General features: G+C 32.2%; 2 protein-coding genes across 2 annotated transcripts; both read left to right on the top strand.

Moving 5' to 3' along the window:
• Positions 1-1,108: 1,108 nt before the first annotated feature.
• LOC127701023 (uncharacterized) lies at positions 1,109-6,205 on the top strand. The gene is made up of 2 exons (XM_052204787.1): positions 1,109-1,126; positions 3,512-6,205. Exons 1-2 carry the CDS (start codon positions 1,120-1,122, stop codon positions 5,449-5,451), a joined length of 1,947 nt encoding a protein of 648 aa, XP_052060747.1. The 5' UTR covers positions 1,109-1,119; the 3' UTR covers positions 5,452-6,205.
• A 5,713-nt stretch (positions 6,206-11,918) lies between these two features.
• Positions 11,919-16,373, top strand: LOC127702030 (uncharacterized). The gene is made up of 2 exons (XM_052206006.1): positions 11,919-11,993; positions 16,239-16,373. Exons 1-2 carry the CDS (start codon positions 11,919-11,921, stop codon positions 16,371-16,373), a joined length of 210 nt encoding a protein of 69 aa, XP_052061966.1.
• Positions 16,374-18,258: the final 1,885 nt, after the last annotated feature.

The raw sequence follows: 18,258 nt of genomic DNA, 5'->3' as shown, positions 1-18,258 counted from the left end.
TATTATGGATCATTTCAATTGATACAAATTGAATCTCGAGATATATCATTTGATCTATATAATTCTCAAAATCAATTATGTTCCATAAACTATTAGATGTTAAACCTTCAGGGGAGAAACAACTTCAGGGGAAGAAGTTCATACCTGTTTTTTCGACAAATCTTCAGTATATCGCTTTTCAATTCGAAGATGACGTGATATTTAACCATTTCAGCTCTGAAAACCCTGGATTTGAGAATTAGAATAAATAACTTTGTAGCATAGTGTTCATTGTAGAGAATCTTTTAACGTTGAAAAAAAATCAAGGATTCATTGGTTATTTTTATTTTTTATTGAAGGCATTATTAATAAGGAAACAGAATAAATTATTAAAAACATTTTTTCAGTAGTTTTTGCTCGATGTTTTCCCTGTTGGGCTTGTTTATTTTGTGCATTGTTTTTGTTTTCAGTTTGGCAAATCTCAAGACAATATTGTATAGTTTAATATTGTGAAATATTACAGAAAAAGATGCAACATGTATCATTACATTAACATTTATCAATTTCAAGATTTGGGGATAATTAAAGGAAGCTTGATAAACTAAGGATGATGTTTTACTTTATCAATTAGATTATTTGTATAAATTTTCAATGAAAACTAAAGAAAACATTATAGTATATCACCAAAGTTCCATCACCTTAATTTTTGTTAGTTCGCATCTTTCTCTGAACTGTGATAAATTATATGGAACTTTGTTTACTGTTAACCATTTCTATAAGATATTTTATCGAACTCTGCTGTGGACCTTTTATCTAGTTTCAAAGTGTACATGTACATTAAATAAAATAATTATGAACTGTTGTCTATGTTTAAACATTTTTAAAATTTTACAGTTTAATTGATAAATATACCCCAGGCCTGTTCTATTTCAGAAGTTAACTCGCCCCTGTTTGTACACACGAATTTGATTTTTTTTTTTACATCATAGTTTTGTATTTCCACCACATTTAGTTTGAAGAATTTAAAATAACCTAACAAAATATTGCGTAGGTGTTTTAGGGACGTTTAAATTAAATAGAAACAAAAGAAGACTTTATGGAAAACTACATTTCGCACTTTACACTCAACAGGCTAACAAGATGGCAGGTAACACTACATTTAATTTATATCTTTTTACTAATCCTTAATAGTGTGTGATCATTATTTTAACTTATATTTTGGATAGCTTTTAATGTAGACATTTATCATGAAAATAGGAACTCTACACCAACATATCTTATACACAAAATTTAGATAAACAAACTCATAGGTCATTAAACTAGTACATGATTTTCTTTTTTCACCAATTCTGTAATGTATTTATTTTCAAAATCTAAGGTATTTATTAATTCAATTTCAACGCGTACTATGATTACTGACAATGTTAAAACTTGTAAAGTATTACCGTTTAATAGAGAAATATACTGCCGTTCTATTAACATTTTAATTCGTCCCTGTTTTTTTTTTGTATTTCATCCACATTATATTTGTGAAAATTAAAATATAAATAACAAAGCATTGCGCAGGTGACACAATCGAGAATGGGATTGGGACTACGATCATCGGGACATGTCAGTGACCATCTCTGACAAGTTATTGTTAATGGTTAACCAAATAATGATTGCGTCCGTACATTTTCTGTTTAGGAAATAAAGATATAAAATAAAAGCCCCGCATTAGAATTTCCTGAGTTTGTTCTAGTCTAATAAAAAAAAATATTCACAAGTGGATGTAGATTTAGCAGTTTAAGAAGGGTTTCTTCACTCAAGGTAAAAGTAAAATGTTTTGAAAATACGGAAATTGATGACCAAAATACACCATCTCATGTTCATCGTTAGCAAATACGGTGGCTGTTGTGTTATATTTACATATTAACCATTGATTTTCATTTTCACTCAAAACTACTAGTCTAATAACACAATTTGGAAATGTTTTATATCCACTCAGATTTGAATATGTCTGAAAAGATGTAGATAAATGTTGTTGTTATTTAAATAAAAACCTTTTTAAGTAAATAGTCTTCCAAAAATGTACCCGATTCAAGTACGCACGACACTTACTACCTACTGATTATATCGATCTGGTTACATTTTGAGTATATTTGATCCACCCATATGTTTAACTTGGTCGTCTGTATAGATACATGTATTTACAACATTTGAACAAATTACAGTTGCTCGTTATGTTTATTATCTCAAATTTGAAAACCAGATAAATTCAAAGGCTCTTACTTAGCTAGTGTATACGTAACATTACTTAGGCATTTAAACATGTTAAAAGTTACATCATTATCATATGATTATTCAATTCTCATATGTATATGTTGTGTACAAGTTATCATTTTGTACAAAAAAATTGTACAAATTATAATTTGTATTTTGACTTTGTACAATTGTAATTTGTACAAAAAGTGCTTGTACAAATTACAATTTGTACAAAATTTGACTAAATTTCACTTATAACTTGTACAAAAATTTATACTATGTATTTTGTTATAAAAAAGCATTGATACACACTATAGAATTTTCATTTAATGACCACTCAATAAACCTTCTTTACAAAATGCAAAAATAGTTTTGTATCATTTATTTGAGCATGTGAGTGAATAATGGCATTGGGAATTGCACAACACCTTTTGCTTTTTGCATTTACATTTAAAAGTGGTGCATCCTCCTTTGCATTTACATGAAATGTTTTTGAAAGCGAAAGTTGAAGCTCAGAAACCGTTGTGGCGACTAAGATGTGTCTTTAACATCTTCAATTTGTTTTCTCCACAAATATCCTGATAAAATTCTTACAGCTGTTTCAATGTGATACCCAAGTTCTCCAAATTCAATAATTACACATAGTAAGATATTTCGAGGATCAGTTGGGGCACGATCATACTGAGGAATTGGTATAATGAAATTATCCCCCAATGCAAGTTCTGATTATTTCTTTTTCGTTTTCTTGGTTAGATATTCGGCTATTAGAATTGTCACTGGGGCCAATTTTTGTTATTCTATCAGAATTAACTGGCATGCATGTATCAATTACATTTCTTGTCTCCATCTGGGTACTTTTGTATTTTGTAAATAGGGTTTATTGTGTGGTCATTGAATAAAAATTCTATAGTGTGTATCAATGCCTTTTTATAACAAAATCCATACTATAAAATAGTGTACTAGTTATAAGTGAATTTGTGTCAAATTTTGTATAAATTGTAATTTGTACAAGCACTTTTTGTACAAAGTCAAAATACAAATTATAATTTGTTCAATTTTTTTGTACAAATTATAACTTGTACAAAATGATAACTTGTACACAATATATATAACAAACAATAGTATATAGTGTGAAGAACATCATCGTTAACCTTGTTTTATACAAATGCATTACAGTGTATATATTTTTTATTATGTTTCATCTTTTTTTCGTGTAAAATGTGATTACTATAACAGTTCTATGATATTTGTTATTCCCTGTGTTCATTTTATTTTTTTTTTATTACAGAAAATATAACACCAAACTTATCAATAGCACTGTATCGGTATATGTGTCAAAACATAGTAGGAACAGAAGGTTATGTTAAACGAATCAGATTAATGAACGCTGTCAGGGACGATATGGGAAGTAACAAGATTATGACAAAAATAACAAGTGGAAGCTTTGGGGAAGGACTTGAGATGCGCGGTAGTGATTTAGATTTAATGTATGTAATTAATACTTGCGAGGTTTACGACGTTATTAAACCCCGCTTTGATCCATATACAACATTTTTTTCAATGGAAACAGAAGATGTAAAACCTGGGTTTACTCGGTTGAAACATGAATATACATTTTGCAGAGGGCAGTATTTTGAAATGTTTGAAGAACATAATGGTGAATATTATATTTCGAGTGCATTATGTAAACAAAATTTCGTGTGTGATAAAGGACAAATAATCCATGGACCGTGTATATCCGACAAAAATGGAGTTTATGACGGTGCTTTTTCTTTACATTGCAAAACGTGGATATCGCCTGCAGTACAGTGGATAACACGATCAAGTAACTCCTGGCCGAGTCATAATATCAAACAAAGTATTATAAAACACGGTGTACTTTTTGTACCACTCGGAGTTAAGGAATCACCAACAGAAGATCTCGAGTGGCGAGTATCTTTTTCAGTTGGTGAAAAACTTCTTATAAATAGCTTTACACACACTCAATTACTGTGCTATGCTCTCTTAAAAATTATTTTGAAAGATGTTATAACTTCTTACTCCGAATGTAAAGATTTACTATGTTCTTATTTCCTGAAAACTATTATTTTCTGGCTATCTGAAGAACTGCCTCAATCCGTATGGAAACCTGGTAATATCATACCATGTTTTATGCGATGTTTCAACAGGCTTGTTTATTGTGTGGAGAATTCAGTTTGTTTGCATTACTTCATACCAGAAAACAACATGTTCGAGAACAAAATAGAGGGCCGTGCTCGTGAAATACTTTTGGAGAAACTATATACCTTGCATAGCTATGGTTGGCGATGCATCTTTTTATCAAGTCAAATATCTAAGTTCGATGTTTCAATGTGGAATATTCCCATCGAACCTCAAACATTATATGTACAAGAAATTGACAAATTTATGAAATCCAAGTTATTGAATTCTGCATATATTGCACTACAATCGGTAAAATCAATCTTTAATAACAGAATAATACAGAGGTTTTCGTGTCAACAGTCTTCCTTAAAACACGTATATAAATACTGCATTTCAAATGTGTGTCATTTAGATGCTCAGTTTATAGCATTGGATAGGACATTATGTGAAAACAAATACCAATACATACAATATAAATCCTGTCTTAGTATTCTGTTGAGAAATGTTCACCATGACGTTGTATCTGGATGGCTGATGGTAGCTTCTTTTTTCTATAAGACAAAACAATACAATACAGCTTTACATTTTATAATCTATTCTGTATCGAAATGTACCACCGAAAAACTTCATCATTGCATGACTATGTCGGATATCCATATCCATCTGCTAAAACTGCAAACATTTCTAAAGAACAGTTTTGTTTGTTTGTTGAAAGTAATGTTTGTGGACAATGTACAGTTTGAGATGAATTCTACGTTAATACCAGATGAACTTCAAATGGACGAATCGAATAGAATACATCACTTTCCATCTGCAGCGTATGCTTATTTCCTGAAATTTCTTTGTCATTATCATCTCAATAATGTCAAACTATGTCAGAATTCCCTCCATGTTTTACAACTGATTGTAAAAGAAAATTTTTTGATAGCAGATATGCGTCATAAAGGAGAAGCCTTCAATCTTCTTGGAGTTGCTCTACATATATTTGGTGACAAGGAATCCGCACGAAAAGTATTCTTACATTCTGCTGAATATTTCCCGGATCATTTCAAATTTGCCGTAAGGAGACTTTTGTTAATGAATTGAACGTGACATGTGTGCATTTAAAAGAACACCCTTTAAATGGTGCTAGTGTACTTTTTTGTCAATCAGATAAAGTGACAGTATAACGGATGACAATATGATATTTTACGATACGATGTGTCCATGTCTCAGCTCACTAGCGACGTGTTTTCGCTCGCAGTTTTAGATCTTCAGATATATAGCAGTATTGCCGTCTAAACTGCAGTTTTATTGATTATGTCATATTCATATATGATTGTGACCAAATGTGAATTAGCAGAGTGGGCGATAAATGCAACGCACACCACCCGGTTTCGTTCCTTTTGGAATTCATGCGACTCCTTCAGTTTTTGTTTATTGTCTTTCGTTGTATCGTCCAAATAGATTTGCTGCTGTCAGTTTATTTTAGAATATATTTAAGAAGACATTTCGATAAGATATTGAATACGAAGCGTGTTGGTATATTTAAATACCTGTTGTAGTGCTGTAAAGCAGAGACATTTCCTAAAACAGAAACAAAGTTTTCTCTTTTTTAACTTTATTTCGATATAAAGAGTGCAGCTGTGTTAATATCATCATCGGCAGTAGGACAACCGGATGTGACTTTTTGGCCAAAATTGATTCGGTTGTGCTCAGTAGTCCTTAGCGCAAAATTGATCTATTTTGCGTCAGCCGACGTCAATTGAAAAACGGCGCGCTTTCGTTAACTTTTTGTCATTCGTTCAATACAAAGTACTGACGATAAAGATTGTTGATTATAAACAAGTTTATGAGAAAAATAAATGAAAATACGTATTATTGTCATGTTTATATTCTAAATTAACAGGAAATCTTTTTTTTTATATATCTGAATATAGAATTAAGGATTTTGATTTTATGTAATGTATATGTCCTCCCACCAATGGGTAACGCAACAAATTTAGTTTGAGACATTAATAATGTTAACTGTTAGTACCATATTGAAGCAGAATTGCCGGAATCGATCTCAACCGAAGTTGTATCAGTATATAGATCATCGTTGCGAATTTTGGCGCCAAAAATGTCAACATATGAGTTTAGCGTGACGTCCATTTTCACTTAACCAGTACACAATTTTATTTAGGGGCCAGCTGAGGACCACCTCCGGTTGCGGGATTTTCTCGCTGCGTTGAAGATCCATTGGTGGCCTTCGGCTGTTATCTGCTCTTTGGTAGGGTTGTTGTCTCTTTGACATATTCCCCACTTTCATTCTCAATTTTATAGAATTTCATTAAAAGTTGGAGCCTTATCTTCTTTTTAGCAATTTCTATCAAGAAAGTCATATTGAATCATATCAACATTTTACCAACAGCTAAAGGCCTACATGGGATTGATTAGTTGATAAATACACATCTCTGACATTGTCCTTCGTGAGTTTTAACATTACTGGCCGATTTGTTTTTAATGAACATCTACATTGAATATGTCAAAGAAAATTTTTCGTTTTTTTCCTGTTTTTTTTTGGTTATGTTGTCTGTTTGTTTTTGTTTTAAGGGTAGGGCTGTTTTAACATGTTTAAAATTAATATTAGGCAAAGGAGTGTGTCATTTAAGAGGCTCATGCTTCTTAAGTTCTGGTTTGCAGTGTATGTTTAAAATATCTGTGACTTTACTTTTAAAAATGAAACGACAGTATCTTAGGGGGACGACCATTTGATATTCTAGGTGGTAGAAGGGGGCTAGAAGGATTTTTTTTTGGATTTTATTTATTAGCATCTATTGCTACACATTTTTTTTTTCTAAATTTATTTTTTCTTTTGTATACATTTGTATCTTGATCTATCTTGCATTTTGAGATGCAGAACATACATGGTCATCTTTTTGTGTCAAATATTTTTTTAAAGTTCTTACCATGACAGGTTATTTATTTACAACATCCTTCTGACCTTCCCAACACCTTTTTCTCCCAAGAAAATTAAATTGTTGTCCCCTTAGGTGGCATCACTCGAATTCCGTCATAATTTTAGGAAACTACCATTTAATAATCTTACTTTTCTCGTGTTTTAACTTTGTCATTTCGTGGCCTTTTATAGCTTATTATGCGGTATTGGTTATGTTCATTGTTGACGGCTGTCAGTGACGTATAGTTGTAAAGCTCTACGTCATTGGTTATCTGGTTGGGAGTTTTCTCATTAGCAATCATCGCTCAAACCGGTGCTAGGGGCTATCTTAAACTTACACTGAGGTGAGAGTTTTTATTTTGCTCCGTGTTGAAGGCCTCACTGTGACTTTGAGAAGTAAAAACAGCAATAAAAGCGCTATGTCTTTGCTTTTTGTGTGTGTGTGATTTTTTTTTTTTTTTTGCTGTGCATGTACTTTTATGTAATAGATGAATACCTCATATCCTTTGTTTTTCAATTATACCACATCTTCTTATTTTTTTTTTATAATTGTAATCAAGTGAAAAGCTGGCCAACTGAAAGGGAAATATAGTTTTTTTAATAAGTAACTGCTTCCAAAAAAGAATTTACATAAAAGAAAAATCAATGAAATGTTTCAATGGATAGTTAGCCATTAGATTTATTTTTTTGTATGTTGTGTTGTGCACATATTTTTCCTTTTTATGGCAGGAGCTATGTTGTATGGTTATTTGCATCATAGGAATAAAGTAACTAAATTTTTTCGCTCAATCTCAACAACAGGGCATCTAAGGTGAAAGGGTGAACTAGGAGATCCATCAAATCATACTAGATTAATTATTACCTTAACTATGGAAAGACAGGAGTGAACTTATTTTATCAAATCTTGCCTTGTGATACAATTTCTTGAAAAAAGTAAAAAAGCAAAGTTAAGTTATTGTATAACTTTTGAGTACATGTTTAATTTTCCACGAATAAAGTCCAATAATTCTAGAATGACAATACTTGAATTTGTCAAAAGAAAAAGGAAGATTTCTTTCGTCCATCCTCATATTGTGTAATTATTTCGGGATAATGGGTTAAAGCATTAATTTAGAATTATTATATGAAGTGTTGACCAACTTATAATTGCATGGACAGACTTTTGTGTTTCATTAAACTTGTGCAGGATCGACCAAACTCGCAAACAATCAAGGGAAATTCATTCTGTCATACATTTCACTGTTCATGCTCTCATATTTTTGCGCCTGTGTAATTACAATAAAAACATAATAATAACCCATTAGCAATAGACGAGTGCAATAAATTAGATATGAACCTTTTATCGAACTGTAATTATTTAACTACATTTTTATGATATTTGATAATTGTTGTTTAACCAGTTATTCAAACGATATCAAAACAGAAGGAAGAGTTTCGAGAACGATTTGCCGATTATGACTCATCAATCTTTGAGTTGATTTGAAGCTACAATAGCGATAATAATTTTCTTATTCTTATAATATGAATTTCGAACTGATGGATTTTTAACTGAAGAGCTTTACTTTTTATACTGAATATTAAGAATCAAAACCTTGGCGGAGGATACCGGAAGTACAATTACAGTTTCATAAATTGAAAAACAGACAGTAAAACTAAAATACAAAAAGCAGCGTATAAAAAAAAACCATGGATAACTTAAGAACAAGAAGGTGAAATACCAATCCGAAGATGGTCTCAGTGCCCTGTTGTTAAGAATTGGCGTTAGTTAACGGACCAGTTAAGCCTAACAACTCATTAAAGTTTATCATTGTTGTAAGCCAGTCCAAAATGAATTTAACGACTGAGTTAACTATTAACTTATTAAAAAAAATAACAACTCTTAATTTTAATATTTCCCCATAATTCCTGTAGAAATAACCATTTTACCAATAATTCTTCAACTTCCTGTTTGAAAATGGCTGGAGAACAACCCCCAAAAATATATCCAAAATAAGAAGGCAGATCTTTTTATATATTGAGGTAAACCTACCTAGTAGGAGAGTGGTCGAGGAACTTATTTTGCTGAGAAAGAAATTTGGTAAAAACGTAACTTCAGGCGCAAAGAACAAAATGTGCGAGAAGATCACTAGAGAATTGAATGCTCTTGGTGTCAGAACCAAGTTTCGTAACCCAACAAGAGACCCAAATGAGAAGTCCGTTTTTTGAAAAAGAAGGAGAGTAACAGGACAGGAGGAGGACCTGCTCTAAAGCCCATCCATGTGGATGAGGAGAATATTATCAGTACTTTAATGGATACCTCTTCTTTCAAAGGCATTGATGAAGAGATGGAGACCTCATAAGGATAAGCCATCTTTGAGGCGACAGTTTATTTCTTTTCTTTGAGGTAAAACAGGTTCTTCCATGAATGCGGTCATATTTAACAACAACTACAACATTTAATCGACCTTTGAGATGTTGTTACAGTTAACAACTCTTTAACACTGCTTTTATCGGTATTGTTACCAACTTCAATAAATTTCACATAAAATATATAATAAGGACTTTCTTCTCGTCTAATATAATACTACTCTATTTATCTTTCGTCATCTTCGATAACTGCTTACTCTTTATGTCTCTTTATTTCTGAACAATCAGCTTACTAAAACTTTTCCCAACACGATGCATCATAATAAAAGTATATAAAACAGAATTTGTCATCTCAATCTTATATTGTTAGCCGGGAAACCCTACACACTCGTTTAATTTGTCAATTAATATATAAATGTAAATTTCATCTTTTTAGATAGCCTACATGGGCAGCCACGTGTAGGGTAAAGAAAGAACTTAAAGACTTCTGGCAAAATTTCAACAAATATGTGGGTGTTTTCAAAACAAGAGAACCAATCGGAATATCGGAAGAGGGTTACTGCAAAGCACAGTAAAATAATTGAGGAGTATAACTAGATAAAGAACATAAGTACGTCTCTGTGTTAGAAGCCTTTCATAATGGAAAAACATCTTCTAATGCTACCTTAGCTAGAAATCTTAATATTTTTTTTCCTTTAGAAATTTTAGACTATATATAGCCTCTGGTTTCAATAACCAGTTAACATAAGATAATATATAACTAGCTTCTTCAAGGGCATTTCACTTTCAGAGAAACACAGTTGTTCTTTAGAATTTTAAATGGTTAATTCAATAACCCCCAAAATTTGTTTGAACGTACCTTAAACTTTACTATTCCATCGATAAATATTTTGATGGAATGATTGCGAAAATCTAACATTATTACTGGTTCATAGAGATACTTACTGTGTATTATATTAGACTTGTGCTCATCTCTTTTACTCAGTTTAATTTAAATGAACCAAAATTTATTATTATAGCCTATTTTAAACAAAATTTTGACTAGCCCGTCGGACTACTGTGATGAAAACTTTACTAGCCCTCCCTAATTTTTACTAGCCTCGGGCTAGCGGACTAGCGTTAGTGTCGAACCCTGAATTATTAGGAAGAATTATTTTTAATTATGAAATTGCTGCTGTTCAATTCTATTAGATATTCTAATTGAAAGAAGAAACACGGCTAATTTTCCATGATGACTTTGTACCAGAATTTTTCAATATGAAATATTGTCTTTTTGTGAATACGAGCTTTTAAAATTATTTTGGTTTAAAATAATAAAAAAAAAACAACATTTTTTTACCAAAAGGATTACCTGTTAAGTAAAAAGCATATTATAATAGATGTCTTCTTGATTTTTTGTTTGTAAGCATTCGTGGTCTTCTAGAAGAATTGTCATCAATTGTTTACATCGGAGTATGGTTCATTTGAAAAAAATTCAAAAAGTGTCAATTACTACTGCAATTGATTGTACTTTCTGATTATAGACTTGTTCATTATATTTATGAAGAATTGATTTTTCCATTGATGTAAACAGTCGGTAAAGAAGTCAATTTAGATTGGTATGCAATCGCTAGTGGGAATTTCATTCTCAGAAAAACATTTTAAATCATTTTAAAACAAAACATAGTTTTGAAATTCTATCTTTATTTGAATTTATAATTATGATTAAATTTACCAGATCTTTTCCTTTGAGTTAAAAATAGTAAGGTATTCGCAGAAACATTGCAAAACATTTAAGTGCTTCAATTTGAAAAAAAATGAATAAAGATGCAACCCTTATCAAAGTATTGTATCGACAAATTCATGCATCCGTTAATTCAAATGATAATAATGTATTATTTTCATGTATCACTCATATATTATTTAAGCATATCGAATGAATTATAATTACATGTATTGTTTACAGATCTAAGGATTTGGAGTAGTTTTATTGCATGAGATCACACTTTTTATAGTTGGAAATATTTGTCAACTTCAGAGATGATATTTGTGTTTTTCATCTAAACTGTTGTATGCCGGAAGGTCTCCAATAATCTCTCTCACGTCTTGCAGGAGGCATGACTGCCCCTACTACTAATATTATGCAGCATCAAGTCTTTACACTGTACCTTTATGATACTTAATATAAACTCAATTCTAATCTCCAGTCACTGCACACGATAGCTACAATAATAAACCATTTCACGATGAATGCCGGGCATGCACAGAAACGCTTCCGGAAGGCAACATACTTGTATTGGATACCAACATGGCGACCCGCGAAAGTTTGAACAAATTACATCTAAGCTCGATAAAGGTTTTTGCGACAGAACATGAAATAGAGGTTGAAATTTAAAAGAAGAAAAAAAAATAGCATTCTTTCAGAAATTCTGACGACACAAGTAACCTCCTCTGTTCTTACACCTACCATAAAACAGTCGGTTCAAGGGGATGATGCGATGATTCCCAGTAATGAAAATGAGAACCTCCCGCCCTTCAACAGTGTTATATACTTTTTCGGACCGAACCAAATGTACTAGTACTTCAACTTACTATATTACTTTCTGTTGAGATGTGCATATCTCGCATGCTCCTGTTGATTCAACTTCTATGAAATGCCGTTTTTACAATGAAGTCATCACGATATGTGCTCCATTATCTGCTGTATATAGTGCTGATGAACAACATAGAACGTAGCAACTTATTTGACCAGTAAGAGCTAGATAATAGTAGGCATGCTTTATTAAAAATTGATGGTGCCTTTGGTGGTACAAGTCTAAGATGGTATACCAAAAGCAACGACGATCAGATTTGCGGTCATGCCAACACTTCAGTCACTGTAAGCCAGTTTCGAAAACTAAAACCGGAATCATTTGTTCATGTGAGGACTGTGGCAGTAATGGTAACCCCAGAGAGATTTTATCCAGTTCCTTCTTTATGCATAAGTGAAAGAAAGTAATCTAAAACACAAACACATTGATTGATATGGCCTTTCGCAAGATCGCGTCTTCCAGAAATTAGAGTGCAAAACAGTATGTTTACGAAAATCGAACAGCACAGCTGGAGTGTACAAATGTTTAGGTACAGGCGTAACGGCAGCAGTGTTTGAAGGTCAAGTTGCTTTACACAATTTGGGTTTGATAAACGTTGCAATAGAACTGTTCAAGGGACCATTCGAACACCTTGAAAGGATTTATGCGGAAGCAGGGTTACGAAGGATATGAGAACCAACAGGAATGATACTTACACTGTTTGGTAATACACAAAAAAAAATCTGATGGAAACCCACCTGGAATTGTGCAAGAGTTAATACGTAGCTCACTAGCTCTCCAACAACTTATTGTAGGAAGATCTCTTTTTTAACAAACAAAAATGGTTTAATATTACATATCAACTAAAATTTGGTTTAAAATCTATGAACGAGCGCGGTGTCTAGATCAATGACTTAAATATTTCATATCAACTAAAATTTGGTTTAAAATCTATGAACGAGCGCGGTGTCTAGATCAATGACTTAAAGTCGGACAACATTTTAATCAATATCAGCACAGACGATTGTCGATTAATCTTCATTGACATAGGTCATTCTAGCTTTGTGCGCGGAAAGAGATTTCTAATGACAAATGAACAAGATCGTGTACACGGACATCTTGCACCTGAAGTTACAAAAAAAAAAAGGAAACTCTGAAACGTCCGAAGTCTTTGCACTTGGTGTGATTTTTAAAGATATACATTTAGAACTCTGTAATATTACTTGTAAATGTTTATTTACAATTCATTTACCGAGACTTCTTTATGAAATACTCAATTTTGTGGAAGAAATAATGTGACTTTAAGTTTTGTCATTTTATATATCATTGTTATTATTATTATTATCATTGTTATTATTTGATTGTTTACTTGCTTAATCGTGATTATTTCTTGTTTAAATAAATTAAAATAGGCATCGATCATTTGCATCTTTGGGAAGGATGGCTTTTTTCATTGTACAAACAACTATTTTCAACGATTGACAAAATTTTTTAAAATCAATGTTGATTTTACCTATTTTTCATAATTAAGTTAATTTGAAGATATTTGAAATGATTTTTTTCAAACAATTTCTTATCCCCCATAAAAGATGAATATTAGGCGCCTTATTGCTACTCATCTCTGTTTCTGTGTTATATTTCTGACTGATCCTGTTTAGTGGTCCTATCAGATACGTTCAAAAGTAGTGGTTCTTGAAATATATCTTTCATGAAGGTACAGTTAAACAAAAGTCAAAAAGACAACAGAACGTGTACCTCTTGTTATTACCTTTACCGACCTACTACCAGATATACAATTCATATTGTACATACTTACTGAACAATTGGTGGTGGAGGTACTGTTTTAAAGTAATTAATAATGTGTGGTATTTGCCCACACATTTATATAAACAGTAGATTTTTATTTCACTTCGGGTTTATTAATTTTGTTTTGACAAACCGAAAGAAGAAATATTTGTGCATGATTTAAAATCATAAACTAATGGACAGCAGTCCTTCCATTAAAATTTTGCACACACTACTATGCAAAAATGTTAACATTTTGGAGTTAGTTTTATTCTATAGTGTTTTCAAAACATAGTCAAGGCACAAACTTGTTGAAATGATATGCCACTTTATAAAAAAAAAATAGTTAAAGCTGGCATCATATTTTTCTAAAATTCAAATGACTCCCCCCAGCTACCTGTGTTTTCAAATTTTTCATTGTAATAAATCTATCATAATTATTATTTTTATGATTTTTGTTATAAAGTTATGTGGTTAAAAACTGTGCATGTTGTTTGATTTGATGTTTGTTACTGCATCTGTATCAGGAAAACATTTCTTGGTTCCATTAAGTGTTGTATTGTTCTGTCCAAGTTAAGAGAACGGTCAGCTGTATGGCGTGGGTCAAAGGACTTGAATGTGTAATAATTAGTCTCCAATGTAGATGCATTCCCTTCCTTTCCTCAGAAGTGAATTTAGATTGGTTTGCAATCGCTAGTGAGAATTTTATTCCCACAAAAACATTTAAAATCATTTTAAAACAAAACATAGTTTTGAAATTCTATCTTTATTTGAATTTATAATTATGATTAAATTTACCAGATCTTTTCCTTTGAGTTGAAAATAGTAACGTATTCGCAGAAACATTGCAAAACATTTAAGTCCTTCAATTTAGCAAAGTTTGCAGAGGAGATTATTTTTGTCACTAGATTTTCCACTGATACATGATTTATGATAAAGTCAATCCAAATGTTATTTGTAATGTGAAATTCCATGTGAGTGTCGTGTATTTTTCAATAAAACACTGCATTCATATAAATTGAAACACATAACATATTTGTGTCAATCAAGATAAAATATATCATATGTAAAAGGAATTATTATTCTTTGGAACATGTTATTTAGCCTTTTAAGTATAAAGTTGTACCGCTTTCTCCAAAATCACTGCATTCACCGTTCAGCTTAAAACTTTGAACTGATCCCAATCGCATTTATTATGCGAATTATTGGTGATTTTACTTAGAAATATAATCTTCATACTACAATGATTACACATTAATATAATTTGCACTGGAAAGGACATGTATATGTACTGTACTTTTAGCTTAATCTAGGGTACTTAAAAATCAATACTTGATTTTAAGAAAACAAGTTTTCTCAGGATATGTTGTTGCTATATATCATTTATATGAAATATGCAAGGCCTTCCTAGAAAAAAGAATCCATAAGCTTAAAATTGCAATTGTCGTTAGTGAAAAAAATTAATGAAGATGCAACCCTTTTCTTCGACAATTTCATGCAACCGTTAATTCAAATGATACTAATGTATCATTTTCATGTATCCCTCATATATCATGTATATTATTTAAGCATATCGAATGCAATATACTATGTTCTTATACATGTTATACTTATATGTATTGTTTACAGATCTTAGGATTTGGAGTAGATTCATGGGATAAGATCATACTTTTTATAGTGGGAAATATTTGTCAACTACAGTGCTGATATTTGTGTTTTCATCTTAACTGTTGCATGCCGGAAGGTCCTCAATAATCTCTCACGTCTTGCACGAGGCATGACTGCCACTACTACTACTATTATGAAGCATCAAGTCGTTACACTGTACCTTTATGATACTTAATATGAACTCAATTCTAATCTCCAGTCACTGCACACGATAACTATAAAAATGAATTCTTTCACGATAAATGTCGGGCATGCACAGAAACGCTTTCAGAAGGCAACATACTTATATTGGATACCAACATTGCGACCCGCAAAAGTTTGAACAAATTATATCTAAGCTAGATAGAACATGAAATAGAGATTGAAAAGAAGAATTACATAGCTTTCTTTCAGAAATTTTGACGACACAAGTACCCTCCTCTGTTCTTACACCTGCCATAAAGCATTCGGTTCAAGGGGATGATGTGATGATCCCCCGTAATGAAAATGAGAACCTCCCGCCTGTCAACAGTGTCATATATTTTTTGGACCAAACCAAATTTTCCGAATTGAAATGCGGCCAAATCTACGTTTTTATGGTCACAAGACCAACTTATTCTGGCTAAACTACACAAAACTTCAAGGGCCTGGACAAAGCAGTGCAGCACTTCGATGTTGATGACATCCAAGAAGTAGGAATGGCACATGCAATGAAAATTCTGCATGATACCTGTAGTCACAACAAAACTTATTGCTTATGATATTACAGAGTCGTTTACGTGTACCCAGAAGGGGAAGGGGGTCTTAACAACGACACCAACGACAATTCCTCTACAACCTCTGATCTTACATAAACCAACGACAATTCCACTTCAACCTTTGATCTTGAATTTTCCACGGACAGTCCCACGTCCACCTCTGGTCTGTCCCGGTCAAACGAAAATTCCACTTCGAACTTTGACCTATCTGTATTGATTAATGCACTCGTACTTCAACTTACTATAGTACTTTCTGTCGAAATGTGCATATCTCACCTGCTTCTGTTGATTAAACTTCTATGAAATGCCGTTTTAAAATGAAGTCATCACGATATATGCTCCACCATCTGCTGTATATAGTGCTGATGTATCAACATAAAACGTAGCAACTTATTTGACCAGTGAAGAGCTTAATAATAGTAGGCATGCTTCATTAAAAATTGATGGTGCCTTTAGTGGTACAAGTCTAAGATCAGACATGCGATCATGTCAACACTTCAGTCACTGCAAGCCAGTTTCGAAAACTTAAACAGGAATCATTTTTTTCATGTTAGGACTGTGGCAGTAATGGTTACCCCAAGGAGATTTTCTCAAGTCCCTTCTTTATGCATAGGTGCAAAGGAGGAGTTGAAAACACAAACAATTGATTGATATGGCCTTTCGCAGGATCGCGTCTTCCAGAAATTAGAGTGCAAAACATTATGTTTAAGAAAATTGAAAAGCACAGCTGGAGTGTATAAATGTTTAGTTACAGGCGTAACGGCAGTGGTGTGTGAAGGTCAAGTTGCTTTACACAATTTGGGTTTGGAAAACGTTACAATAAAACTGTTCAAAGAACCATTCGATAACCTCGAAGGGATTTATGTGGAAGCAGGGTTACTAAGTACTAATGATATGAGAACCAACAGGTGTCACACCTACACTGTTTAGTATTACACAACAAAATCTACAGGACACCCACCTGGAATTGTGCAAGAGTTAATACCTAGCTCACTAACTCTCCAACAACTTATTGTGGGAAGATCTCTTTTACAACAAACAAAAATGGTTTAATAGTGAATATCAACTTACGTTTGTTTTAAAATCTATTAACGAGCGCGGTGTCTTGACAAATGCCTTAAAGTCAGACAACATTTCAATCAATATCAGTACAGACGATTGCCGATTTACCTTCATTGACATTGGGCATGCTAGTTCTGTGCGCGGAAAGAGATTTCTAATGACAAATGAACAAGCTCTTGTACACTGACATCTTGTACCGGAAGTTACAAAAAAAGTGTTTATGCTTGGTGTGATTTTTAAAGATATACATTTAGAACTTTCTAATATTACTCGTAAATGTGTATCTACAATTTATTTACCATGTTTACCGAGACCTTCTCTTTATGAAATACTCAATTTTGTGGAAGAAATAATGTGACTTTTACTTTTGTCATTTTGTATATCATTTTTATTATTTTCATTATTATTATCATTGTTATTATTTGTTTGTTTACTTGCTTAATCGTGATTGTTTCTAGTATAAATAAATCAAAATAGGCAATGACCATTTGAATCTTTTGGAAGGGTGGCTTTCTTCATGGACAAACAACTATTTTCAACTTTTAACGAAAAAGATTTTTTAAAATCAATGTTGATTTTACCTATTTTTCATAATTAAGTTAATATTGAAACTACACTCCTGAAACCTTTTTTTTTCTAACAATTTCTCATCCCCCATAAAAGATGAATATTGGGCGCCTTATTGCTACTTATCTCTGTTTCTGCATTATATTTCTGACTGAAACTGTTTAGTGGTCCTATGAGATACGTTCAAAAGTGGTGGTTTATGAAATATTTCTTTCATGAAGTTACAGTTAAACAAAAGTCAAAAAGACAACAGAACGTG

This window comes from Mytilus californianus, unplaced genomic scaffold (assembly GCF_021869535.1).
Source record: "Mytilus californianus isolate M0D057914Y unplaced genomic scaffold, xbMytCali1.0.p SCAF_5, whole genome shotgun sequence".
Taxonomy (NCBI): domain Eukaryota; kingdom Metazoa; phylum Mollusca; class Bivalvia; order Mytilida; family Mytilidae; genus Mytilus; species Mytilus californianus.
The sequence above is the reverse complement of the archived record's forward strand: the minus strand, read 5'-3'. Positions and strand labels throughout refer to the sequence as shown.

Coding starts and splice junctions, on each gene's coding strand:
- LOC127702030 (XM_052206006.1), top strand. CDS start 11,919: ATGGCGACCCGCGAAAGTTTGAACAAATTACATCTAAGCTCGATAAAG. Junction 11,994..16,238: donor CGACAGAACATGAAATAGAG/GTTGAAATTTAA, acceptor TATTCTGGCTAA/ACTACACAAAACTTCAAGGG.